Source organism: Apteryx rowi, unplaced genomic scaffold (genome assembly GCF_003343035.1).
Source record: "Apteryx rowi isolate R43461 unplaced genomic scaffold, aptRow1 scaffold_186, whole genome shotgun sequence".
Taxonomy (NCBI): Eukaryota; Metazoa; Chordata; class Aves; order Apterygiformes; family Apterygidae; genus Apteryx; species Apteryx rowi.
Window position 1 is genome coordinate 1,277,871 of NW_020448152.1, and position 27,543 is coordinate 1,305,413.

General features: G+C 36.9%; 1 protein-coding gene across 10 annotated transcripts in view; it reads right to left on the reverse strand.

Moving 5' to 3' along the window:
- Positions 1 to 15,469: 15,469 nt before the first annotated feature.
- Positions 15,470 to 27,543, reverse strand: part of CLEC16A (C-type lectin domain containing 16A) — a 95,309-nt gene continuing 83,235 nt past the window's right edge. For 4 of the 10 annotated variants that reach the window (XM_026061814.1, XM_026061817.1, XM_026061819.1 and 1 more), the window contains 2 exons: positions 25,470 to 25,589; positions 15,470 to 21,310 (listed from right to left, as the gene is read on the reverse strand). In XM_026061814.1, the coding sequence (XP_025917599.1) occupies positions 20,970 to 21,310; positions 25,470 to 25,589 (461 nt within the window). In that variant the 3' untranslated portion in view covers positions 15,470 to 20,969. Of the gene's footprint in view, positions 21,311 to 25,469; positions 25,594 to 27,543 lie in introns of those variants that run through there. The other 6 variants (XM_026061816.1, XM_026061815.1, XM_026061818.1 and 3 more) reach the window with 5 other exon arrangements.

The window sequence follows — 27,543 nt, forward strand, 5'->3', positions numbered from 1 at the left end:
ACCAGACAGAACACTCTACTTCTTGGTTTGGCTTTCTACTTCAGCTCTGTTAACTCGCATATAACGGAAGGGAGAGATACAAACAGAACATTCATGTGTCTGTATGAACTGGTTACACTTATACTTATGATCATGCTCATCACTCTACTTCAAAAAAAAAAAATCAATATTGTATTTTAAGAAGCTGTGCAGATTTTACAGCAAGCTGTAACATTATCCCAAGGCAAATATGGTGTTATTAAAGTTAATAGAATATTATAAATATAAATAAGTGGCATCTATTAATAAAAACAAATAGTATAAATGTCAAAGTCAAGGTCTCCACATAAATCCTACACTGGACCTTATGTTGGAGGCTAGCCTCCCTATCATCTACTTGGGAAAGCTGGAATGTGAAAACCTGCAGTATGGTTCTGCAGTTCCAGGATGGCTGCCCCACTGCAGACATGCTCCTCTGCGACAGAAACAAAACATTCTCCTACCACCATCAATATAATCTTTCTTTGACCTCACTGAAAGAAAGACATAGCAAAATACTTTTGCATACACTCAGGTCCTGTAGTCAGCAGGACTACACACATACTTACCTTTTAGCCAAACAGCTAAGATACTCTGCAGATTCAAGAAGCAGCCGATTCTTCATTGTCACATGCAAGGACTTTCCTTGCACGGTAGATAGATAGTACAATTCAAGATGGCTTTGCCTTGGCTGCAGTGCTGCTCAGCACGAGGACAGTCTGGCAGAGGGAGATAACGCCCTCTCATTTCACTAACCGTCCCTGCTGCATACTGTGCTAAGGGCAGAATTCCCAGCCACCTTCCCATCAGCGCACGTTCCAGTCTGGCTCAGGCAGTGGCAGGGAGGGAGAATCAGTCACAAGCCACTCTGTTTACTGCAGAATTGCGGGAAGTTCAGAGGGCCATATACTTACTTTATGTCTTGTAGATACAGGTTTTGTTTTTCTTTCTTGGATTAAGCTTGCTGAATTATGGGTTTCCAGTTTGTTGTGTTTGTTCCCTTTTTGCTTTAATATAAAGAATAGGATTTCACATTGCATGTTGAGCTGAGGATCTGTCTTCCTGTCTCCTGGAACAGAGGGGGAAAGCTAACAAAACAAGGAATAGCTGTTCCTTCTTGCCTGTCAGGTAAAAATTGCTAGAGATCCTCTTGGTCCACTATCTAGAACTGAGTATTAGTTCTACCATTTAAAAAATAAAATAAACAAAAATAAGGATGGAAGGACATGCTAATGTGCAGATAGATTTGGAACTGCACCCTTACTACACACTGGAGGCAGTACAACTCCCATCCCCCAAAAAAGCTGGGTCTCTCCTGGCATCTGATTGCAGAGGGCTTTCAGGCACAGTCAAAGGGGTGTCAAAGTGAAGGGTTATATGTTTACTTCTCTGTGTGGACATGAGCTAGATGCAGCTGCAGGACCTTCCTAACGGTGCAAGCATATCTTTACAAAAGGCCCAGATCAGAGCATCTTTAAGCCTTGTGGAAGTATGTCCTAGCTCCCTGATGTGGGGCTTTGTTTTACACAGGAACTAGAAAGATCACGACAGTAAACTAATAAGTGACCTAGATCTCAAGCCTGAGCTGTATCTGAGACATTGATGAAGGCTGCATGTTTTTATGTTGTTTGTACTGCATTGCGTGAAAATTGCCCTTCTGCAGAAACAACACCACTTTAACTGACAGAGTTGAGAAACACTGTGGTATTCTTTCCTATTGTTTCCCTAAGTAATTCAGAGATATGACAGTTCTGTGGGTATGCCAAAATAACAAGAGTCAACACTAACAAGTCCATAGACAGAACTAAGTCTGTTTGTGTAACTGTCTGCCTTTCTTTTTTCCCCACACGGTTCTCTTCAGAGGAAACATATATCCTACAGAACCTCGAGAGACACCTTGTGCTTTTGGTCTGGCCAGATATAAGAACTAATTTCTTGCAAGATTTCTAGCAGAGTGATTTTGCCTAAGGAATGTTTGCATGAAAGTGGTTTAATACACTTTCAATGACATATAGTCTCATTAGAAGAGGAAAAAAAGAAAACAAATTGCTATTTCTCCATTTCCATTTTCTCCATCAGTAAGTTTGAAATCATAGATTTTGTTCATTCAATGCACAACAGTTTCCCCTGTGAGTAAAAAGCTGCGTGACATTACAGAATAGGTAATTTGATCAGGAAACAAGAGGCATAAAAGACCATAGAGGTATGAAGACTTCTCAACTACTATTCCCAAGAGGCTCTGCAGAAATAGTTTGACTGACTGGGACTGCCATCCCTGCAAAGTGGTGGAATGCCATCACTTTGTTCAACATTCATATTTTTCTGAAATTTGCAAATTGCAGAGGATTCTGATTTTTCAGCTTTCTGTCCCAAGTTAGGATGAAAACATGTTTCAGAATACTGAAACTTTCTGGGGATGGTAAACTGCTTTTCAATCAGGTCCTGTTGATAGCTCAAGTAAGGTGCCAAATGAACCTCATCCAGACTAGCTGAACAATCATTCCGGGTTTGTCCTACTACTTTTCTCAAAACTTCTGTTTGCTTATCAAAACCTTCAATTCAGAGGAACAGTATTACATGGAAAAGTTTCTTCATACATTATAGAGAAATTCTTGTGTAGCTATATTTTAATATTAGATACCACATATAATCGCTCTTTCCACTGGAAACAAAGCAGTCACGAGTTATGGCAGTTGCGTTGGGTTCAATTCTTTACTCTTCCACAGACAACTTGTACAATTTTGAGTAATCAGCCGGTGCTATACTTTCCCCACCGTTAATACAGGAGTGATGACACTACCCTCCCTCCTACTAATCATCACTGCAGGTTGCAGACCTTTTGTAGCAGCGCTTGACTTAATTCATGTCTGTACAGCACCTAGTACAATGTGATTTCAGTTTCAGGCACATCAGTGCAATACATAGGTGGAGAATGAGAACTTCTTGAATCAGCTTCTGGTCATCCAGCTCAGAGTCAGAAAGGAGTTAAGAATGATTAAGCGTTTCAGGGCTTGAACTACACATAAATAAGGTTAATCTCAGCACTATCCAGAGATTGCAAATTCTGAACATGAATGATACATTAACAACCAGGGAGCTAATGAAATACTGCTGACAGAGAGGGGTTTATTTTAAACACTGGGCTATGCAACGACTTTTTCTTGAAAATACTAAAGTCAAGAGACTAATATCCCTCAGTTATACACACTTTAGTCACTCAGGATAATATTTAAATTATTGTTCAAAGAAATATGTAAGGAATGAAGAGGGTTAAGTCTCAAATTGCTGATAGTGTCTTACAGGACCTGAACTGTTGGCCATTCCCCATTCCTCATTATGGAATTTCTAAGAACAACTGCACAATGAGTTCTCTTTAGCTCTTTCATAGTACAGATTTCTCTTCCCATTCCAGTTGGTTGCAGCTGTTTACTGAGAAATCTTTTTCTAAAAGACAAAGCTCTACATGGAAAATTGCACAGAAAATAAACTTCCCATGTGAATTATCTTTGACAGATATTCTGTGAAACAGACTGATCAACTGGGATTGTTCAGAGTCATTCTGATGAACAGTTATATATTGTATTTGAACTTTATTGTGGGTTCTTATGCTCGTTTGGAGGATGCACGGATCCTAGATTTTCAATAATATTACTGATAAGCTCAAGCAGTTAAATTTCTCTGTGCTTAGCACCACTTCACACTTTGCACCTTAGTCCTATCAGAGGGACGTTTATCACATTACCAGCTCAGAGACAGCAAAAGGGAATGTCTGAGAGCTACTCACCCACACCAAGCCTGCTGTATTATTTCAAATTACCTTTCCTGGCAGTTTAAGCTAAGACATCTGACTGCCACTGAAGCAGATGCAGAGTGTTCACATGTTCCTTTCTAGTGAATATGCTGAGGTACTGTAATGTCTTAATCTGTGCCATTTTTGCAAAACTGTCTCTCTAATACCAGAAATTTTTGCAGTGTTGGACTATACATCATGCTGCCATGGCTAAATTTATTAAGTATTTTAAATCAGATAGGAAATCTGAAAGCTACAGACTGCAGTCCTACTATACTGATACCACATTAGCTAGAGTTCTCACAAGTTCCAAGAAAGTATTATAGAAAGGTGAAGGACAAACCTTTCATAATATTCTGTGGTTATAATGAATTTCTTTTCCTTCCTTTAACAAATTCTATGCTTCTTTTTGACTGTATACAAACAGACTTTTAAAACAGTTTCAACACTCTAAGACTGACTCATGCATTCAGTTGGACTTCTTAGATAAGGATAAATGCATCATTTCTCTACTACCATTAGTATAAAGCAGGAGAGATGAAAAAGATTCCAGGAATAAGGATTTTTTAAAAATTAAAAGGTGACTGGGCTTCTTTGCAAACAATCATCAGACTGGGAAATAGCAAACCATTGCAAATTATTACCAAGACTTAAATCACATGCTTCTAGCAGCTAGGAGGAAGAACTTTTTCTTAATATTTGCAGGTTCTTCAGATGATCCAATGTGAAGGGGCAAATGAAAAAACAGAAGTTTTAGTGAGGTGACTTTCAAAGTTATGGTACTCACCAGGAATTAGATTACCTGGTGCAAGCAGTAAGAATGGAATGATAATTTTATTAATATTCTTTTATCACAAGAAGTTAAAAATATTCATGCTTTAGCATCAATGTCAGAGTGCTTTACAAACATGGACTAAACATCACAACTACACTGTTAATTAAATTTGATATAAATATGTTTGGAAAAGATGGAACAAACAGGCTGATTGACCTGTCCGAAGCCATACTAAGTTAAGGCAAAGGTAAAGCCTGCTGATGCCAGGATAATATACACACTGTGCACTCAGTGTGAAGTAATCTATGTGCAGCTATAAAAGTCACATCTGATTTCCCATAACAGGTCTGATTTTCTTTTATGATTCAAAGAATAAACAGAGGAAGCACAACTCCATGACTGCGGTTCAAAGACGTCTGTGGTTTTAAAGAATTTGACAAGTTTCCCTCCCACACAAAACATGCAATATGGAGATCTACTCAGAAACTGACAGAGAAGCTTGCAGGACTTATTTTAACCAAAATTTAGCCGAGCTGAGCAAGATTATTTCCCTCCAAATCTTTTTGGCAGCTGTGTAAGAATTACAAGTTATCTAGCAGACAGTGGTTGCAAACAACACTTTCGCAGGAAAGCCTTGAAGCTGATAAACTGTGATAAGCAAATTCAAGTGAACTGCACGATGGAGAAGCAGCAAAGCAAAGCCACTCACATGTTGTTCCCCAGAACTCTGGAATTAAGTTACGCCCTTCTCACACCAGCAACAGCATTTGCCTAGGACAATATGCATGAGGTATACAAAGAGTATGACTTAAATGCAAGTGTGGCTGTGGTAAGTTAAATCTGATGTTCTTACAGATGACTTATCTATTTCTTTATAGTATCAGTTAAATAACAGATATCCTGAATAGAGGTCAAGATTTACATGTAAAATGATATATATTGATATTTCTTTTCTCTTTGATTGTCCTGTCAAATTAGCCACTGTTTTGGCTCTTTGTATGACTTAGAAGTCTTCTCTCTAAAAGCTTCAAATATTTACCTTCAATACCAGAAACAAGATCTACTTATGCAAAAATTAACAAGGAGTTTTCAATGCTCTTATTGGGGAAAAGCCAAAATGATACAGCAAAGTCTGTGACAATTCAGATGAAACAAAGGGGTTTTATTTTGAGCTCAAAACATGGCCTGCTATGAAAAATGCCTACTCATACTGGAGAAAAGTGCTTGGTTTGAGAGATGCATGCATTTCTGAACATTCAGAAGGTTGAATACAACAGAGCATATAAATAACATTACATTTCTCTGTCATATTAAAGAGTCTGGAAACTACTGAATTATTTTAAGACATGGCCACATTAGAGCTTTTCTTCTTGTTTTTTGATATAAGAAACTTCTTGAACTCACTTGAATTCACTAGACATGTACATAAAAAAAACCCTCCCATGTTGGTTATACACAAAATAAGACCCCACAATGCTGACTTCAAATTTTGTAGCAGGTACTCCTAATTTACAAAATGGATACACCAGGTAGTCAAGAGTTTCAGTGTGCATAGGAAGAATTCCCAAATCATCACATTTCCCCAATTCAGTTCATGTAGATTAACAGATGTATCAAACGGGTAATAAACTCTGGGAATACATGGTTAGGTAATGACAGCCAGCCAGGTTTTTTTTTTTATTGCGCTTTTCTTTTGGTTATTATTTTTTTTAATTTGTTCAATCTGCATATAGGTGTCAAACAATTAAAATCTAATTACTAGTCTTACTTAAAAAGACTTACTTAAAAAGCATTAATGTTTGTTTTAAACCATGCATGATTGTTTTGATTTGTTGTTTTTTTAAACTCTTACAGTGTCAGGAGACATCAAGCTGCAGAGAGCTTCAGCAGCGACAGGATGCAACGGGTTCCTTTGGATCACTTAAGCACAGCAGGCCTGTACATTAACCTAAAACTCTCTCTCAACTCAATTTGAGCAGAGAATGTCACTGACAAAAATGCTTGGTTTCTTTTTGGGAAAATAACTTCACCAGCTTTCTGAAATGAATTAATTATATATATCACAAAGTACTTCAAGGCCCTTCAGCACTGTTCTCTGTAAACACCTGGGCTGCTTCCTTATCTCACCCTTCGGGCTCAGAGGCCAGCTATCTCACCAAACCTAAACACTGTGGTGTGAGATCAGCACAATTTTGAATCTACTTTGTAGTCTCTTTTTGCTGATGATGTTCTTACTCATTGCCAACCTTCCCTCACCAGAAGTGCTGTAACAGCCACTGTCCAATTTTTCCTGTCCCACAGCCCACACAGACCTAAAAAGACAGTTATCCTGCTCCACAGAACAGGATGGCGGTCAAGGAGCATCTGAATAATATAATTACTTGCATTTGTGTTGCTGCACCCTCAATCCCCACAAAAAGAAGAGAAAGATCTTAAAGAGAAGACTAATAGAAATCAATAGCAAAAGAGGAAAACCAAACTGATTCACACCGTGAATCGACAGTGAGTCACAAGACTCCTAGACTCTGACTAACAAACCAGAGAATGAAGCAACGTTGCGAAGAAAAATTCCTCTGCCTCGTGTGGCCAATAAAAAATGCACTAAGAAATAATCATGGGGAACAGTGGCGTTTCTGTTCAGAGATCAACTGCATTGGTGATTTCTGGCCTCCCCCCCCCCCCCCAAAAAAAAAAAAAACCACCTAAAACCCCACACTACTTTTACATTTCATGAAAGTAAAGGGTAAATTTAATCATCATCAGATGTTTGCAAAAACTCTTGAAGTTCTCACCTTAAACATGATTTCCCAACTAGTACTTGCTAGTAAAGAGCACCTACTACTAAGAGAGATGCCTCCCTCCATATGAGGATACATTGCTTCCCACCTCCAGTTTGTGGCAGAAAAGCCAATGTATTCCATTCACTTTGGCCACCCCAAACTGAATATCCATCTTTAGGATATTATCCTAAACAAAGCAAAACTATGCAAACCTAATCCATTTACTAGGGCCCTCTACAGTGGGAAAGTTTTTACAATGCCATTTCCAGGTTCAAAAGAAACTCCTGAAGATTAATATATTTTCTTAGCTTCCTGTTGTATCTTCTCTTCAGTATTTTCTCCATAAACTAGCTGAGATAGGCCTAAAATTTTCCTCAAAATTAAAACATAGAAAATGAAGTGTTTTGTCAAACAACAACAAAAAACCCTCTTCCTGAACTGCATGATTTAAAATTATATAACAAAGTCTCTACTTTTGTTTACGTGAGAAAGTTTTTAAACCTTAGAGGTTCAAGATTATTCCCTTCTTAATTTTACTAGCCTATGCCAAAGGATTACAGTCTTTCTGTGAATCTTTTAAGGTCTTAAATCAAAACTGAGTTTCCTTTCCACATGTCCTAAAAAACTACGCAAAAGCAGAGAGGTCAAGGACAACAGGCTATGTAAGTAGATCCCTTTAAGAAACTACACAGAAAGATCAGATGAAAGATGATGTTAGATAATTCCCTATTATTTCCGCTTTGACCATTCTGCAGAGAAGATTTTCCTTCCACCTTCTGATTGTGAGAAATATTGGGAAGGATAGCTGTCAAAACTGAAACAAAAAACAATGAATATATTCACCAAATAATCATCAAAATGCAAGCCTTATCTCCATAATTCATCGTTCCCATCTGTTACTCAAATAGCTTCTCCTAAGCATGCATTCCTGTTGAGGAAACCACCTATAAAGCTGATTGCTACACATTATTGACTAGAATTTCCCATATATGTTATTACTCATCTCACCCTGATGTATGACAAAAATTGCTAGAGGAACTCTGTTTTACCAAGTGTGTAAAATCTGTTGTAATGAGAGTCACATACTGTGGCATTCTTCCTGCAACTAACCTAAGACAGGATGCAGGACAGAGTCAAAGGGGCATTGATAGGCTCTCTAGTCTTGCCAGCTCTTGTGATTTTATGAGTCTTTAAAATCCTCATATTGGAACAGTATTACTTGTGAACCTCAGCTCTTATTGAATAAAAATGTTTCTAGCCTTTGTGACTGGCCAGAAAAAACAAGGATCCAGAAATCTACTTCAAAAGAGAAAATAAAAAGTACCCTTTATTAGTGAAAGGCTGAAGATAGAGGCAACAATTGCACCATTTTAAAAACTTGGAATGACATTACTGATAATGCTACCTGTCAAAAATATAATGGTTCAGACTGTTTACTACTTCATCAAGGGATCCTTTCAATCATCAGTATTGATTGTAGTTACTAGAGTGGTACAGGAGGACTAAACATAACAAGGAGGAATAACTAGAAAATCAGTTACCAGCATTCTTTAAAGCCACCTACGACTTTGTACCTGTATCTCAGAGCACAGCTCAATGCTTCATCAGCTCTTCTTGTAGGCAGAGATTGCTGAGAAAAGGCCACAATGTGGGGGTACACACACATGCCTGTAACACCTGCAGTAACTGCAATTGTACTAAGCATGCAGGGCCAGCTTGTTCTTTGGCTGTAGCGGTTTGCAGTTTGAGAGATCCTTTCCTGAGGCAGGCATTTACCAATCTAGAAGACTACTTTGGTCCTCAAGCTTACTCTACCCTGGCCTCATGCAACAGCCATGTGGTAGGATTCAGAACACTCAGTACTAGTAGTCCCCAGCTAGATTAAATTTTCCTTGCTACTTGCACAACATTATGAAGGGGTGCTGAGACAGAGAGGGGTTAAGTAATATGCACAAGTATAAGCTCAGCAGCAGCTCTAGAAGAACAAAGATGTGCACTGAAGCATTACTGTTATTCACACAAAGAGCACCTGTACCAGCAATTCTACAATCTCTGTATGAACTGATGTTGACAAGTGAGGAATTTCTTTGCTGATCAGACACTAAAGAAACCTTTTACCTTTTGCCTCTCCATTTCCCTTAGTCAGTCAGTACCTTCCCTGAACCAGGACATCAAAAGGAACAGGGGGAGCAGCACAATGCCGCATCCAGTGATAAGGCATATTCATCTGCAAACAACTTCTGTCAAATTCAGATAGTCCAAAGACAGGAGGAGCTGTCATCATCCACCAGGATAACTTTGGCTTCTCTTCAGCAATATGCTTCAGCTTCTTCCTCAGTGATATGTATTATGAAATTTCAAACACTTTATCTAATAGTCTTAATAGTATATTAATAATAATGTAACATTAATTAGTCTATCAGGATGTGTCAGAGCATTAGAGCACCTGGGATAAGTGGAAGTACAGTTACTTCACTTCACAAGGGACAGCCAGGAGTAAGCCTTACTGTTATTGCCTACTACACTGGCTGCTTTCTTTACGGATTTTGTTTAAAGCAGAAACACATGCAAGAAGCTTCTCTCAGCGTTAGGGGCTGGGCAGAGCGTTTCATTGTTATTCAGGGCAGGAAGGGTGTGTGCATACACATATTATACAACCAGGATCTCTTAGGAAAACAGAGCCTACCTTTGTCCTTTGTAGGCCCTGCCTCCCTCGACTGCCTTGAAGTTATTTCTTTAAGATGTTATGTTGATTCTGCCTCTCTCCTCCTTCCTTCAGAAACTCTTTTTTTTCCTATTTCTGGTAGCTCTAGCTGTTGAGGGAGAGCAAGCGCCGACTACCTTCAGTGGAGATAATCTGACTAGCTGCTTCCTTGACTCACTTGTCCTTTAACATGCAACTTTAAACAGCAGCTGGAAATAAAGAGCAAAGTAGCATAACTGTGATGAACTTTTCCATAAACCCCAGTTTGGTAACTACCACCAAATTACTTCTCAATCCTTTGAAAATAGGGGGAAGTTGGCATATTTGAAATATTACTGCAAAAGTTCAGCTTTCTGAAAAGAGTCTGGGGGGGACGTTGATGCTGATACCTACACTTTGATAGATCAGATTTCAGTCAGCTTTTTGATTTTCTGCAGGCTTTTGTCCCGTTTTATTTCAGCTTCATAGAGAACTCTGGCAAAGTAAGTTGTGCTTACAGACTGTTTAATTCATTGATGGAAACAATGTTATTGAAGTAAAGAGCTCAGCATTCCCTGGGAATAAATGATCCATTTTGGAAGAGCACATTTAACAACAGCAGAGATAGAAAGCTTCAGAAAGTATACTATTATCATTATCTGTATCAAAATAAACCTCCTCCCAGAATTTTATAACAACTGCTTTGGTAAGTTTTCTGGCAAGAGGCTAGAAATCATCATTCTTTGCTCCTGTGCCAATCGCTTAAACTCCTGCATCCAGCTCAGCTCAGACAACTGGGTCACTACAACTGTCCATAGTACTAAAGTTTAGTACTATTAAAGTACTATTTAAAACTATTAAACTTTTTTCATTTACTAAAGTTTTAAGTGCAACTTTTGTAGTTTTAGATGCTCTTCTAGATAGTTTCTTAGCAGGCTAAAACAGCTTCAAATAAATGATCCAAAAAGGAAGACAAATTTACACAAAGAAGTCTTCATCCAATTAACTTAAACTCTAAATTTATTTCTGTAGTAAAAATAACAGCCTGTTTTCCCACCCTGTGTCACAATGTTTATTGCACACTAAAGTTGAGAAAATGATGCGTCACTAGGAAACAGAGCCTGAGTATTCATCTGTCCTTATTGGTCATCCCAACAGGCTAAATAAAATTAAACTGTGGCCTACGTGAAATATAAAGTTTTATTTGGGAGCAAGACAGTGAGGATGGAATGATGAGATCAGCATCTTCTGTTCAACAAGCACGACATTTCCCAGCTTTCTGGAACGAGTCTCTGAGGACAGGCAAAAGCCTTCAAAAGATTTCAAAAGATTTCTTAATCTTAAGCCTAAATTCTAAAATTTTTTTAGACAGGACTCAGGATTGAGACCAGAATAGCTTCATTTTTTGTTTTTTGTTTTGTTTTTAAGTCAGGCACCTGGCAATCTCTAAAAATTTAGCCTCTTAAGATCAATTTTACAAAACTGGCACCCAAAAGCACTAATAATTTCATGATCTAGACATGATTGCAGAGAAGCTGATGGTAGCATCTTCCAGCTAAAACAGACACACAACTGAACACTGTCAAACTACACTTAGTTACTCCCATCAGTTTAGCTGTCTTAACTGTGTGTGACCTTGCCTGAAACCTTTTTTTCTAATTTTGTAAGTGGAGAGTTGCAACTCCCACTGTGTCTACTCCCTATTTGAGAGACAAAAGGTATTAGCTTAAGTGTCAATAGAAGTTTCAGGCAATATGCTCACACATACGGAATGCACATGAAGTGTCTCTGGATGCACAGCTAATTAGAATGATTCACTAAGCTCTGTAACTTGTTCTTATTCAGTCATTTCCCTCACAGTCATAACTGAGGTGCATTTAATGCAAAGAAGTTTAAATGCATGATACGTTTCTAGCATATTTATAATTCTGTCTGCTCAAACATACGTGCAAGTGGGGAAAAACATGAAATATGAAGAGCCTCACCATAGTTGCTTTGTCAAACATAAGATGCAAAACTAAGAGGTATCTGTGAAAAGTCAGGAGTCTGAAGTTGGCAAAGATGTTGTATCCAAGAAAACCCACTTTTATCTTATGTAATGGTAGGAGGCTTTTATTACAGGTAAGAAGTATGTAATGGAAAGGCTGGATGTGTCCTCTGCATCAGTTCATCTAAAGAAGGTTGACCATTGTCAGGGTATTTTGTGAATGTTTCCACAATGAACACACACAACCTGAAGCATGAACAACTACAAGGACAAAGTGACTCCTGTGTCTGAGTGTTCAGGTAAAACACTTCCTCCCAGTAACACAGCCAGCTTTCTAAACAATATTTTCCTATACAGCACAAGCAGGCTCCATGTTTGTGAGATTAACTTCTGATTGAACTGCCTCATGACCAGGGCACAGATAAATTGCTCTGAAAAGTAATCGATCATTGTTGATTAATGCATATAGAGTTTTGATGTTTTGTGTTTTTTTAAGTGACAATTACACTAATATTTTTCTCATCTTTCAGAATTGCATTGGCCAAGTGGGACTGGATTAAGATCTGCCAATTTTATGCTGAGAATTAACTAGTATTTCACAATGGGTGAATTTGCCATTGGCAAACAAGCTATTTTACTTGTCCTTTCTTTTAACAAGGAGGAAAAGCAAAGGAGTAAAGAAAGAACGGAAGCGTTCTTTGTCCAACCAAATGTTCATGTTAACTTTTAAAGGCTACTTGGATTTACTGTACTGTTCTTATATGAAAAAAATCAGGTGTGCAACACAAAACTAAAATAGGAACATATATAATTAGTTTATAAGTGCATGAAATATGGGACATCTCTGAATGTTTTCAATAAAATTCTTGTATTAATTTCAGCAGATAGCCCTAAAATTGCTTTTACATAAAACTGTGCCAAAAATAGTTATGCAGGTACAAAGTTAATCTGTTTGGGGAAAGCTTACCTGAAAATTCTTAACTCCACTGTCAAATTCATGCTTGCATTCCCATTGTACACAACAAATACTCAAAGATCATCAGAAAGCACTGCTACTGGCTTTGTCGACATACAACCTCTAACACGATAGCATAAAAATGCAGTTAGGAATGTGATTTTTTTTCCTACCAAAACAGCTAAGTTCTCACTGAACTCTTATTTTGATATGGAAACATGTACCAGCAGTCTAGGTGTCAAAGAATAAAGATATCAATCTCCACATGCTGCATCTTTACTTAGACAAAAGGTACTTTGATAAAGATGTATATGTTGGCATAGTTCCACTTATTTATATAACTATGCTGGGATAAATTATCTTAATGCTAAAACTGTGGCTTCACCTATTAAAGGACCATTTCAAGTGGTAGGATTTATATATTCATGACAACTAATAAAAGAGTGGACAAATGCAGCATTGCATATCTACTGAGCTCATTTTCATCCTAGTGAGAATGAGAAGGAAAAGAGGAGCTGGTGCTGTGGTTTTCATTGCGTCTCTGGCCACCAATACTGCATGGCAAGATGCTGAACCTGTCTGTGATTCAGCGTCCCAGTCTAAACAGCTCTTGTACAGGAACAGAGGGAAAGCTACAAGACAAAAGGCTGCAAGAGCTCTGAGGTGCCAGAAGGAAATATTCTATCTTCCCAAGAAAACTTCTGGAGCAATGCCTAGTTTGAGAAATAACATTTCACAAGGAACATATATTGACTGTAATTAATGTCTATAGATAGCGAGGCTAATTAACAAGAACCCAACTAATAACTCAGTTGGATTTGATCCATATACTGAACTGGCAACATGCACCAGAGAAAGAAGCAGAGGGTACCAGGATATATCTGTGGAAGAAATCACACATGACAGGCAAAAGGGCCCTTTCAAAGTGGTTCACAGACACTTTAAATGTTGCCCAGCCACTCTTAACCCTTGGTCTGGTCTACTTTCCATCACCTCTACAGGCTTCTTTGCTGCTCTCTCTCTTGCTTGCTCTGTCTTTCCTAAACACACAACACCAAAATCCCTCAGCTGTTTTAGTTTTCAGCTTAAAGATTAAAATGTTTAATGTTCACACATGCACAGCATTTTTGTTTACTAGAGCAACCTTCTGCAAATTATGCATTTCACTGTTATTCACTGTTATTGAATATCCTTGTGTACCAAAGCCAGCAACAGAACATGAAAGGGAAGGAAGGCTTCTCAGTAACACCATTTTTATTGCCAAGTTCCATTTACACAGAAAGGTCTATTGTTCATTCTTGTCCAGGGTTTCAATAGCCATGACACATGATTAATGCCAGCAAATACAGACGCAGCTATAGGAATCTGGATTTCAGCACCATACATCACTATTTTCTAACTCCACTCCCTTCCCAGACACCTATTTACATTTTTCTTTAAATTAACATTAGGTACTGCCACATTTACTCTGAACGTCTAACATAACTTACATTAAATAGTTAATATTAATTGCCTGAAAAGACGACATTTCAGAACTCAATTCACCCTGTATTCAGACTTTTTTCCATTTAAATGTAAGTGCGTGTTCAGTATGACTTCTTTTTGTAATTGATTAAAAAAGCATTTCAAACACAACATTATTGAAATATATTTCAGAAGACGACAGCCCTTTGTGTTCCCTAAATGCTTTATGTAGTGTTCAAAGCCCAGGTACATTCACTCTTCTAGAAAGATATGTTTTTTCTTCCTCTTTGCACTTAACACTAACAAACTTTCAGAACAGCAGAACAGCTCAAAAAGAACTAAAGAGTTTGCAACAAGTACCAACACACGCATATTCACAAGTGGAGATGCCTACGGTTAACCTCCAAAGTTTACAGTGCTTCCAGCAGGTCCCCTAGAGTCGTAACAATCTATTAGCCAGTGCTCTCTCTGGGCAAAACAAAGCTCCTAGAAATTCTAGTTGTCCATACGTTTGCAAGCTTGAACCTATTCTCAATTAACTTCATATTCACTGCAAATATTTCTGTCACAGTTAGTCCTTAAACACACCCAAATAGGAAAAGACAGCCTTTCTCATCTCCTTTGATTCATCATACATACTTGGATACCATCATGCCTTATACTGACTTTATACCAGCGTGAGTATCCAGAATCAAACGCAATGGAGAAAAGGGGGGGGGAGGGGGAACACACTCACACTCATGCATCTTAAGATCATGATCTTAAAGAATCCTGGGAAAACAATATACTAGCCTGAACCTTGTTTAACTCTAATTTTTGTCACCAGCAGCTTTAACTAAACAAGTATTCTTAGTCACTATCTGCTTCTTAAGCCCTATGTAGTCACTTTGTTTAAAAAAAAAAAAGAAAAAAGCACTCCTCACCTTCATTTATGCTAACAAGACAGTCACAGTAATGACAAGCTTTGCTTTTCCTATCATTAAGGACCAAGCAATTCAAGTTAGCAAATAAAACTGGTACCTCCACAGTGTATATTTATTAGACAAGCAAAGTTCAGTTTTACATTTGTAATACATTAGCAAACACAAAATACATACTTTATAACATCTTCCAAAGGAATCAAATCTGAGCAACGTGCAAATCTTTAAAAGTGTTGGAAGCTCAAAATAGGGGCAATTCTGTATAAATGTGATATAAAAATATGTTTCCATATGAAAGAACCTTCTGATTGAGATTCAGTGCAGAACTGCATCTCCCCTGTGCCTGTTACTCATCAAAAATGCTAAGCAGCAGAAAAATAAGCACCTCCCTCCCCCCCTCCAAAAAAAGCCCACACCCCAGCAAGCCCTGCTTGGGTCACCACCTATTTTTCAGGAGCTAATAAGAGACAGTAAAAGTTATAACATACATCTCTAATTTTGCTGTCAATGTGGTTTCGGAAAGATGAGAGCAACAAAACAGGCAAGACAAGGGTGTCATGGCCCTAAAAAGACAGATGTGCAGTGTCTAGGCTAGTGATATTCTAGGGTAGGGCAGTGATGGTCAAACAGTGACTGTACCGAGAAGCTCCTTCAAGAACAACAGTTAGGAAGAAGATTTTAAACAAACCATATATTTAGACACTCAAGGTTAGGTTGTCTGAAAATGAGTAGGAGACTCATCAAGAAGACTTCTTATTGCTGAGGCGCAATGCCCAGACCTCACTGCTGCCCCCATTCCATGCCTCTTTCCCTATCTTTTAGTCAACCATATGACTGAGATTTAGCTTTCTAGACAACAGCTGCCTGTGCAATGCCCATTTAAAGCAACTCACCATTAAACTTAAGCTGGCTAGTGAAGTCAACATCAGAATTTTTTGCATGCCCATCTTTTGGAAAAGAAGTACATACTGGTTAGCGAAATTACTCATTAGGCTATTCTGTAGTCCTTTACCTATAACACCTGTGCAAAAAAAAAAAAAAAAAAAAGGGACTAGAGTACAAGCAACACATTGTGATTAGTGTTTACTTTTATGAAGTGGCTTCATACTTTTACATAAAGTCTCACCTGATTATCTGATAGCTTACCTATGTCTTTAAGCATACGGTTTTAAGTTTCACATACTTTATGAAAAAAATCCATTTCCTATTAGCAGAATGACACTCAAGTACTGGGCAGTTATTGAATTTCTGCATTGGTTAAAGTAATCATCCAAGGCCACTTGCTGTAAGTGTGGAAGTTACAGCTACTCGTGTCTTACTGCTTAATTAGAAAAATCACAATAACTTAAGTCCTGCTGAGTATTGTTGATTTTGCTATAACTAAACTACTTGAACCTTCTATTTTAAAATTCTGTATGCAACAACAATACTTCAAATCCACAAAGGAACTCTTTTCCCCCCTGTATTCTGTCACTTTTGGGCAAAGGGTATGTGTGAATCACTGGACATTGACTTAAACTGTGAGTACTGATTCAGATTTAAGTCAAATCCTGGATAGGGAAGAAGGAGTTTTAAATGTCACATGCCTATACTTTAGCAACAGTATTTCAAAAAAGTAAATTTCACTCTGACAGACAGCCCTAATTTTTCCTCACTGAGTGACCTGAAAGAAAATTCCAAGTTGCAAAGTGAAGAATGCTGAGGAGTTTCTTTAACAGGTGTAATTATATACATACATACACACATATATAAAACCTCAGCTTAATTTAAGGAACAAAAGTCAGAATTGGAATTTATCATGAGTTAGCAGTAGAGAATATGAATGACCTCAGTCCTTATACTGTAGATAATTCATGACTTCACATGCAAATATAGGATCCAGTAGGAATATATATAATCAAGTTTCTAACGAATTTGGTTTAATCCACACAGCCTATAAAATGAAGTATAGGAAACAATGTCTGGTTTCCTTCAATATAAAAAAAAATTCTGAAAAAAACCTCCCAAATTCTTACACAAGTTTTAAACTGCAAGTATTACTTCACTAGTGAGGCAGACATTAGAATTAAGTGCTATTTTTTTCCTCTTCTTCACCAGATTACCAAATGTATGATGGCATAACTCTCCAAGAGGGAAAAGCTCAAGTGCTGTCCAGCATCGTACACTGGATGAGAGAGAAACAAAGAGGGCTAGTAAGAGGAAACAAGACACAAAAGGTCTGTGAAGGCAACACATACTTCTTTTTAAAAAAGTAATATACTGGTAAAATCTGATAAAATACGGGAGGCATAGATCAGGAAATAGCAAAGTATTAATTAGTATGCCTTGGCTTCTTCGGCTTGTCTCAAAAGGACAGGAATAATCGAACTGTTTTATGTTAATATTCAGCAAAGCTACAGAATGTGGTTGAAGATGAGCACAGTCTTTACAAACAAAGACTGAGAATTTAGCATCTCACACCAAATTTCAGGATTCTGCTCTGGACCATTTCTGCATCTATTCTTAAAGTGACTCTAGTTTCCTCACCTTTCCTCTGTGGTATTACACTGAAATATTGAGCCTTATGAATGGTCAGCTGTTTAGTTGCTCTTGTCATTTGCAACTTGGTATCTGGATTTGGTTAAAAAAGTGATGTTATGCTGATTCAAATCAACTTTTGTTTAGAAAAAAATTAAATTTGTGGCTGATGTGCTAATGCTTTCTTGGTTGAGTTTCCTTTTTACACTGAAAGGGGGGGGTAAGGAAACAACCCTTGATTTTTTCTGATAAGAGAGAGATAAATATGATACTCTTCAAGGAATTGTAGATGAGTAACATCATAGTTTTAGAGAGATAAAAGATTGTCAGATGACGGACATTTCAGCATCTCCAGAGCTTTCACATTCTGAACTCTCCTACTGCAGCATGAAGCATGGTCAGATTTTATACACATATGCCTTAATACTAGAAACAAACAGAGAAAGTAATTGCTTCTGTGACACAACCCTTCAGAAATTTAGGTTGGTCTACACACTTTGCTATGTTTTATATAATAGCATAATATTGCTAGAGCTGATGTGGCTAGAGTTTTCCTAGTAATTGCACATTTGCAGAGAGCTTTTGCCAGAACTGCCAATAGATATCACACTTCACCAACCCTCGTCCTGCAAAGCTCTGCCAGGAGCGGTTTACGCAGTAGACCTAGTCTTCTGTTTTCTTAATAGCAATATCTATTTCTCTCAGACCTTTCCTATGGAGAGCTCAGCAGACAATTGGTCATGAGATTTAAAAGCCACTCCAAGTTAATGAAGAGCACAAACTAATTCAGCTTTCTTTCCTGTTGTCCCATTTGTTGTGCAGTATGGCTCAAGAGTGAGATTATGCATGCCCATCAAAAAGCCTCTTTGTGCATGGTCCTAATCTTGCTAGAATTGGATTTTAAATTAGATAAATAAAGATCAAGGTTTTTCTTGTCTAAAATTAATTCTATTTAAGAGAACTCAGACTGCACAGTGGCATTTTCTGTAATCTAGGTCAAGAGTTAAGGTTAACAACTAACATAAAATGTTTTCAAATTAAGTAAGGCATCATTTTTTATATATTTTTTTAAATATTAGTGGGACTACAGTGTAATACTGTCACATCTTAGAGTAAGTGTAGTCTGCAATCACTTCAGCTAATAAAAATTTATTTATGTGGTCCCTGTGGCCAAACTGCTACTGATGCCCAGGCTAGTTCAGGTACATCTACATCAGCTGCCAACAGTGACTGCAGTATAAACTTACCCTAAGCATAAGACAAAAAAAAGGTGGGCTCTCATTCCAGTTGCAAGGTCAAATTCTCATCCCACATTCACAGTAGTGCTGAGGATGCCTAATTCTCAGATTTCATTTAGAGTTTGAGCCTATCTGAAATGGTCAGAAAACTGGTTAATTAAATTTGATACAAAGCAGAAGCCACAGAAAACTAGAAATCAACAAGATAGCATGCAAAAGCTGATAAAGGAAGAGAAAATTTACTGGCTTTCAATAGTAAACATCTTGTATATGCACATTTTGGAACAATTAAGTTAATATATTAAGTAAAAGACTGAAAATGTGAGCAAAGTTATACCTTTGGATTATTCAATCTCAGTTATAAATATAATATTTAAAATCAGTTCAGGTATTCCATCTGGCAGCCAGAAAGAGAGACAATAAGAGAATGGAAACTGGAAGTAGGTAAAAACTTTTCAGATTTGCCTATTTGATATCAGATCAATGCAAGTGGAGAGAGAATCAGGAAACGGATTGCACTGATGACTGAAATCACAATATCATGTAAAGCAAAGAGTAGTCTTTAACCTTTGAGAGCCACAGAGCATTTGATAATGCTATGTGAAGACCAGCAATAACATTCTGCTTATCTTATTACTAATTTAAATTAACACACATGGAAACTGATGAGAAAGCTTAAACTCCATTCATGTTAAGTTATGAATCAAGTCAGCAAGAAACACACCAAACTTTAATCAAAACTTTTCCATTACTTTGTCATCTCAGTATCAGGATCTATGAGGCAAAGTAAGGCAAGCATAAGATCAGAATCACTTTTTTGTAGCAATTTCATTTAACTTTTTTTTTTTTTAAACAGTGATACTATTCCAGATAGAAAAAAATACCTTCCCTTTTGTGTTTCATACTTGGAGTTATCAGTTAGGTGTGGTGACCCTCCTCCTACATGAAGATGCAAAATTAAAAAACAAAAGCAACAAGAAGAAAAACAAACAAACCACTCTATCAACTGTTTGTCTGCTTCTAAAAATTGTCCTTCAGTAGAATGGATTTCTTCATTCCTCAGATGAGTAGCAATTTGACTGTCAGAAGTGAACAAACAAGCTATAGCAATCTCTTAAAATATTTTACATTCCTCTGCAGATGGTTAAGCAAAGACTAAGGAAGTCTCAAAAATCCCTTATGTTAACCTGAATAAGCCTTTTTAAGTCTCAGGCTTTTTACCTTAAAAAAAAAAACAACAAAAAACCCACCTTGCTTTGAATCAAACCTTGAAATAAATATTACACATGGAAAATACAATATTGAAGTTTAGTTCTATGAAGACAACACTGAAAATGGCCAAGCCTGCTGTTATTGTGCAGATCTCCAAAAGCTGAATGAAATCAATATTAAAAAAAACTTGTCTCAAATGGAAATGATACATCTGTACTATAATATATACTTTTTTCCTTGTCAATGGCATGTCTCCAGTTTCAAAGAAATAATGATTCAATATCCTGAAGCCAGGTATCCCAAAATTTCTTCACTTTTCCATAATACTGTAGAACTTTTACAACTAACTTAGTTCCTGCAGCTGGAACTGTATTTAAAGAAAGTATAACAGAAATGGGTGTGGAAACATCCAGTCCAGATTCAAAACAGGTTCCCCCCCCCCCCCAGTTTAAATATGCTGAACATCTGATGTTTATTTAAAAAGCTGCCAATATTCTCTTTCATCAGTGGACCTCTTCTTGTGGACCAGCTGGCCTTTAATGATTCAAGAAGTATCTGCATTCGCCCCCCAAAATGACGAAGAAATTGGTTGCATTTGCTTCACCGTTTATCACGGTCTAAAGGTTGACTTCAGTCAGAACATTCTTCCTCTCTTTCTTTCACCTTGCAAACTTCAACTTCAGATTGCAAAGAGGACTGAGGAATGTAGCTGAATGTACGAATGCTGTGTGAATCAACTGGTGGGACCAATGTAAGCGACTCTACGCTTAGTGCGTCTGTATTGTCATCCGATATTAATGATATTGTGGGCTGCTGTGCAGGAATCAGGCTAGGGGACAGGTTTGTTGTTTCTATGTCACTGTTTTTTACAACATTCTTGCTAGACTTTGAGACAGCTGAAAGAGTTTCACCAATCAACATCATCTGACCAGAAATGGTCATCTGAGGCTGCTCTGGAGCTGAAGAGTCATCTATCAAAGAAAACATTGAGAAACAATCAATGTTCAAGTTAGTGTGTACATTGTGCGTTAAAGCCTAACAGTGTATTCTTAAATATTCATAAGGAATAGTACTCAGGTGGAAAATGCAGTTCTGTGAAGCACTATGTTTACACACTTACTTTTCAGTAATTAGAAATAAAACATAGAATATTATGAAGGCATAATGTAAAGTGCCAGCAGTTAACTGTTCACATTAGAAATGAGAAAATGTATATGTTTAATACTATAATGTGCAGCAATATCTGTAATATTCCTGGAGAGATTAAATCAAGAGAAAGAATAAGAAAGCCTCATAAGAATTTAGTATAGACTGAACCGAACACCCACCACCCCATATGAGGAAGCTCTTTAGAAATAACAAAGCAACCCCTATGAAATTAATTTTCCCAAGAGGCTGTCTGGTTCTTGCAAAGTTGTGGAAGTCATTTCTGTGCTCAATCCATTCTCCAAATCCAGATTTAAGTGACAACTGAACTATAAAAAAAATAGAACTATGGCAGAACAAGAAGTATAATGGAACAATGTGCTTACTATAACTGAGAAGTGCTGAATGAGCCTGTTTGTATACAGACTTATATGCATTTTTTGCTCATAAGCATGGAGCACACATGGATAAAATTAGGAATAAGCAGTTGCATCACACAGAACTGATATACTGCTAGCTCTTCCCACCCAATGAAAAACATTTTAATAGCTATTTGTACTGCCCTTTTCTGTCTTAAAATCCTAGCTAACTATCAACAAACTGCTCATTTGGCTCAGATGGATATTGAATGAAGGGGTTGGGGGGAGGTGCAGCCTCATATGAGCAAGTCTTCCCAGACAAGTCAATGTTTTTTCCTTCCAGATTAGGGTAATAGATGCCATTAAAGTAAGAGGTATCCAGCTTCAAGACAGCCCATTTTTAGAGCTCTTATGAGAAACAGCATGTGTTCAAGTGTACAGGCATCTGCAGAAAAATCTACAAGGCAACGTAGTGAATACAGAATCTGAGAATTAGTTTTTGTTTTTAATACACAACAACCTTTAAATATATCAGTTTCAATATGATTCCAATTATTCCTGCAAAATAACGGAAAACATGAACATAAGGCAAAACAAGGGAAAACAAAGCTTAGAATGGAATGGTCGCTCCCCCCGCAAAGAATAAAAAGAAGAAAAAAAGAAATGAGTAGTTTGGAATATCAGTAAAAGACAATTGTTTTCTCATCTTTCTGCTGAGATAACCCAAACAAAGGCATATTCTCACTTCAGAAAACCACTCAATTTTACTTTTTGCTGAACCTGTGCTAAAGCTTCTTGCTTTAACAAAGAAAAACAAAATTTATAGATTGTAAAAAATCGTGTCTCTTTTTAAATAAAAAGGACATCACTAATTTTGAAAAGCTAGGACAGATGCAGGAGTAGCTCTGCAGATTCTTATTAGTTGTCAGGAAGCTTTAGTGAGAACGTGGTACTGATAACAGAGGAAGTGATGAAAGGTTTGCGAGGAAGTGATGAAAGGTTTGCGAGGAAAATGAATTGCTGAGAAAATATTGAAATAAAGCTTCATTTCTCTGAATTCCAAGATAAATGCTAATATTTAAATATGTAAAAACAGTGAGCTTCTTTGGAGTGGTTTTAATTTGAGTTTACAGAATCTTAAAAAAAGAATATTAAACACTGCCAACACTATTTTTGATCTATAAATATGATAAAAATATTCACCAAAATTCAGGATTCAGACCCCTGAGACATTCTGGTAAGTAAAGTATTTCAGCGAGTGATACTCTGGTCAGAAATAGTATACTAGAGCATGTTTCTATTGCACTTCTACTAATTCACTTCTAGTTCTGCATTGTATTTCTTTAATTATTCCTCCCATCCCCAATAAAATATTGACAGAATTCCTAAATAATTTATTGAAATCATGATGGATAGAGAAACATTCTTTTATTATGCTAGGCTGTCCCAAATCCTTCCATGCAGGATCTAAATGAATGCTAAAGTGACCCCCTTTTTAATGTCACAAAGGTAAAGGAAATAGTTGAAAAAAGTATCCATAGAAAAGTATCTGGAGTCAATAAACTCGAATTTTCCATCCAAAAGTTTGAAAACACATTCAGAAAAAAAGACAGCAGATGCCAAAAAGTGAGCAAAACAAATTCATTGTGTCCTTTAATTTCAGCTGCAGTGTTTATAAATAGAAATGCAAAAGTAGAGCTCTTCTGTGCTATTTATTTATTATCGATAGCAGTAATTCTTCCTCTCCTCTGCTTTCAATACTCCATTAGTAGCTGTCTGAACTTCACTTCCTTTACTCTGTTATGGTATTTAAGGGCAGCAGTGACAGATTTGCTGTGACCCAGCATGGCATAACTGACAAAGCTACTAGGGATTAAGCAAACTGCCGCTAGTCGCTGCAGGAGCAGAAAGCAAATGCCAATACATGAGGAGTTGGTTTTAAAGATATCTATAGATATAGATATCTATATATATTTAACATTTTCTAGAAAAGGTCAACAACTCATTATTTGGCAATATATTATCCTCCCTAAACAGCTATGCAAGTAAAAATAGTACTCTGAAATCACAGCTATAAACTACAGCTGCTAGAGGTACTCGAACCTTCATGACCAAGCTGTCAAAGATCCCTAGGCTACTTCACGTGTGTACTCAGGTTAAAACTGCAACTGTAAACTAACCCTACGTATGGGTTTTAAAGTATGATGATCTCCTATACCTTTTGGCTATAAAGATGCTTAAGGGAGAAAACAGGTAATCCTAGACTATGAATCAAGGAAACTAAAATGAAAACAGAGTGGAGAGATCCAGCATCTTTGCATAAAAATTTGGAATATAAGAGACATTACAATGAAAAATCAGATCATCATCTTGATCTAAAAAGATTGTACACATAAGAGCTCCCAGTTAATTGAATACATGGTTTCAGGACAGTAATCGTTAATAAGAAAATCTGTGAGGCTAAAAACTTCAAAGCATTTTGACTTCAGACTCAATTCAGAAAAAGATCTAAATACATAAATATATATTTATGTATGATCTGAAGTCTTGTAGTCTACGAAACTGGTATAGACAATTAGCAAGAAGATGTACCCTCACTGAAAAAACCTCAAGAAGAGAGTATTAGCTCTCTTTGGATGCAGAGGGAAATGAAGTGTTCAGCAACCTTAGATTTAGTTCAGCACTTCTATAATGCTACCAAGGTTATCATTACAGAAAAAATTCCAAAACAAATCACATGTAACAGAAGTTAAGGATGATTATTAGGGAAAGAAGGTAGAAAAGAACAGGACAAGGAAAGAATGAACATAATACACAGAGAAGTGTCCTAAGCTGTACAGCAATACACTATGAAAGGAAAACAAACAAAAAAACTCCCAACCCCCCCAAAAACCCCAGAGCATTAAGTGAAAAGATGCAAAGCAAATCAATAAAAATGACAAAGGGTGTTTACATAATATTAACATAATAAAATATTTTCATGCCATGATGGTGAAAAAAAGAAATACGTTAGATTCAAGTTAAAAGAGGTTTTATAAATAAGAAAGTAGTCTGAAGTCTATTTCCATCTTTTTCCTGTCTGCTTCCCCCCCCCTTTTTTTTTCTTTTTGCTTCAGACAGACAATTAAACAGTCCATAAAGCCATCTGCCTGAATTTGATTATCACAGAAAAACAAGCTTCTGTCATCCCAGTCCAGGGAGAAACTCAAGCTTGAACGTCTGTTTTACAAGAGCTGTAAATAGATTTCCTGCTGCTAGACAGCTACCTGCATTGCTGTCCATTTAGGAACCTGAGCTTGCTAAATTCCACTACAGCCATGGCTGCCCCTGTGCAAATGAAGACATAGCTGCTTTGAAGCTGGAGGTTTGATACATCATTTCCTGGTAAGCAGGACTTCCATCTTTTGGCAAGAGAGAAAAGAATCATGGAAGAAACTGTGAGTAAAAGACTTTCAGCAACAGCTAAATATTGCTGCATGATTCTCAGTATATAACAGCATAGTCAAATATTTAAGATACTTTCTTCAGTTCCCTACATCTCCGTCATTGCTGTTAGCATGGAAATCAAATATCGTCACGTTCTATTAACTGTTGTGGGCTTTTGAAATCTTATGGAGGAACCTGCCTGAATTGATATTGCGTGAGTTTCGGTTGCAGCTGCTGCTTGAAGACCTAAACCCAGTGTCCACCGTGACTGTCAGCCTCCGACAGACTAAACACCCGCCGTCGTCCTTTCCTGCCAGATCTTACTAGAGGAAAACACAGTGATATATCATACAAAGGCTTTAACAATGAAACAAGGAAGGGAAACTGGAATGAAGACAAAGGATAAATGTTAGAGTAGCAACAAGAATAAGTGACAAGGACACATCCATAACTGCTGATATCTTGAATACAATTTAACATTACACCAAGAGTTTTGTCAGTTTGGTAAATACTTCTGAAGATGGAAGTATTCATTCTTTAGAAAAAAGTGAATTTAACTGAAGTTATTTTTTGCTTACCTATCTGGAAATGTACATGATATGTTTTGGGCTAAGTCATGCAATTCTGACAGCAGTTACACTGAGGTGGGACTGGCAGGCCTTTGCATTACAATATGACTCATGCCTTAAAAAAATTAAAAGAAGCTATCTTATTACAGATTCTGGTGATATAGCATTATTCGATTCTCACTGGCAATAAATAAGAAGTGTACTAATGAGAAGGTGACAATACTTCAGACCATGCAGTGCTGCTACCCTAAGACAGAAAATTGAAGTATTACATTTGGATTATAATAAAGCCAAATGCAGTATTTTAAAAAGATAACAGCAGTTAAGATGATGAAGCTCAGTGCATAGAAAGTTTCTGGAAAAGAAACTTTCAAGAAACAAAAGTATTACTTCCTTAGTTAGAAAATTACTAGCATCATAGAACAGAAGATGGCAGACAATGCTCTTACAGGTTCTCCATGCTTGATTAAGCATCCTCTCATTGGTATATATAGATTTTATTTTACAGACTAGAATCCAAATGATTCTGTGCAACAAGGGATAGCTTTTTCTACTTATTTTAGTCCATTTACCATCAACAACCGCCAAAAGCATGAAATATAGCATAAATGGCATAGAAGATCAATGCCTTCTGAAGTCCTTGATAGTCATTGCTTCAGTGTAAACATTTTCTTAAGTAATGGAGCCAAATGCATTTCAGAGCTTTAGACAACTTAAAAAGTGATAAAATACAGCATAGATGAAATTACACATATACACTTCTGGAAGAATGCTAACTTACTGTAAGAGAGCTTCTTTATCTTAATTCTTGGCATATATAAAAATAAGCACCTCACAAAAGTGTACAGTTTCTGTAAAGTGCAGCCAAGAAGAGACTGTGTTCTAAGCTCAGAAGCTTAATGATTAAGATCTGCCTAGCAAGAGAACATTTTTATCTTATGCATAGCAACACAGACATGCTCATTTAAAGTTTTTAAATATATATATAAAAAAACCAACCTGACAGCAGCATTTTCAGAACCTGATGCTGCTTTTTATGTCTTGCTAGGGATTCTCCTTTCTTTAATGAACAGCTTCTGCCTTTTCCATTTTAAGGAACTGAGATCTTGCAAAAGGCTAAACTTAATCCTCAAATATTGTAAATGTGGGAGCTGCTAGGCTTTAAAATACCTATGCCATAAAGTGTTGTGATAGTTATCAGGTAGGATAGTTGGTAAACTCAGGAAAAGTTTAATGTATTCATTAAAAAGCAGTTAATGCAACTATTGTTCTCTTACAGTGACTGAAATATGCATAACATTCAGATGATTTTATGTAAGTTTAGTTAACCTCTCTCCTCACATTAAGTAAGATACTATGACGTTGCTTTATGCAGGTAGGAGTGATAGCAAGTTAAGTATTTTGAATACAAAATGAAAGTTAATTTTTTTCCTGCAATACATTTTGCAAAAAACTCTTTTAATATTTAACTGTTGATATATGCATTACCTTGGAACATTGTTTTTTCTATATTAATATGCAACTTTTCTGTATTTCAATCTCATCTATCACTGCTCTATGTAAACATCAATGTATTATGTTCCAAACCCTACAAAGATTAGAAGTGCCATCTCAAATGTATCAAACTTTGTACAGTTTGCATCTCTCAAGAGCTAGTAGTCTAGGACAGCCTAATCACAAGTTTACTGTAGAAACAGCTGTCAT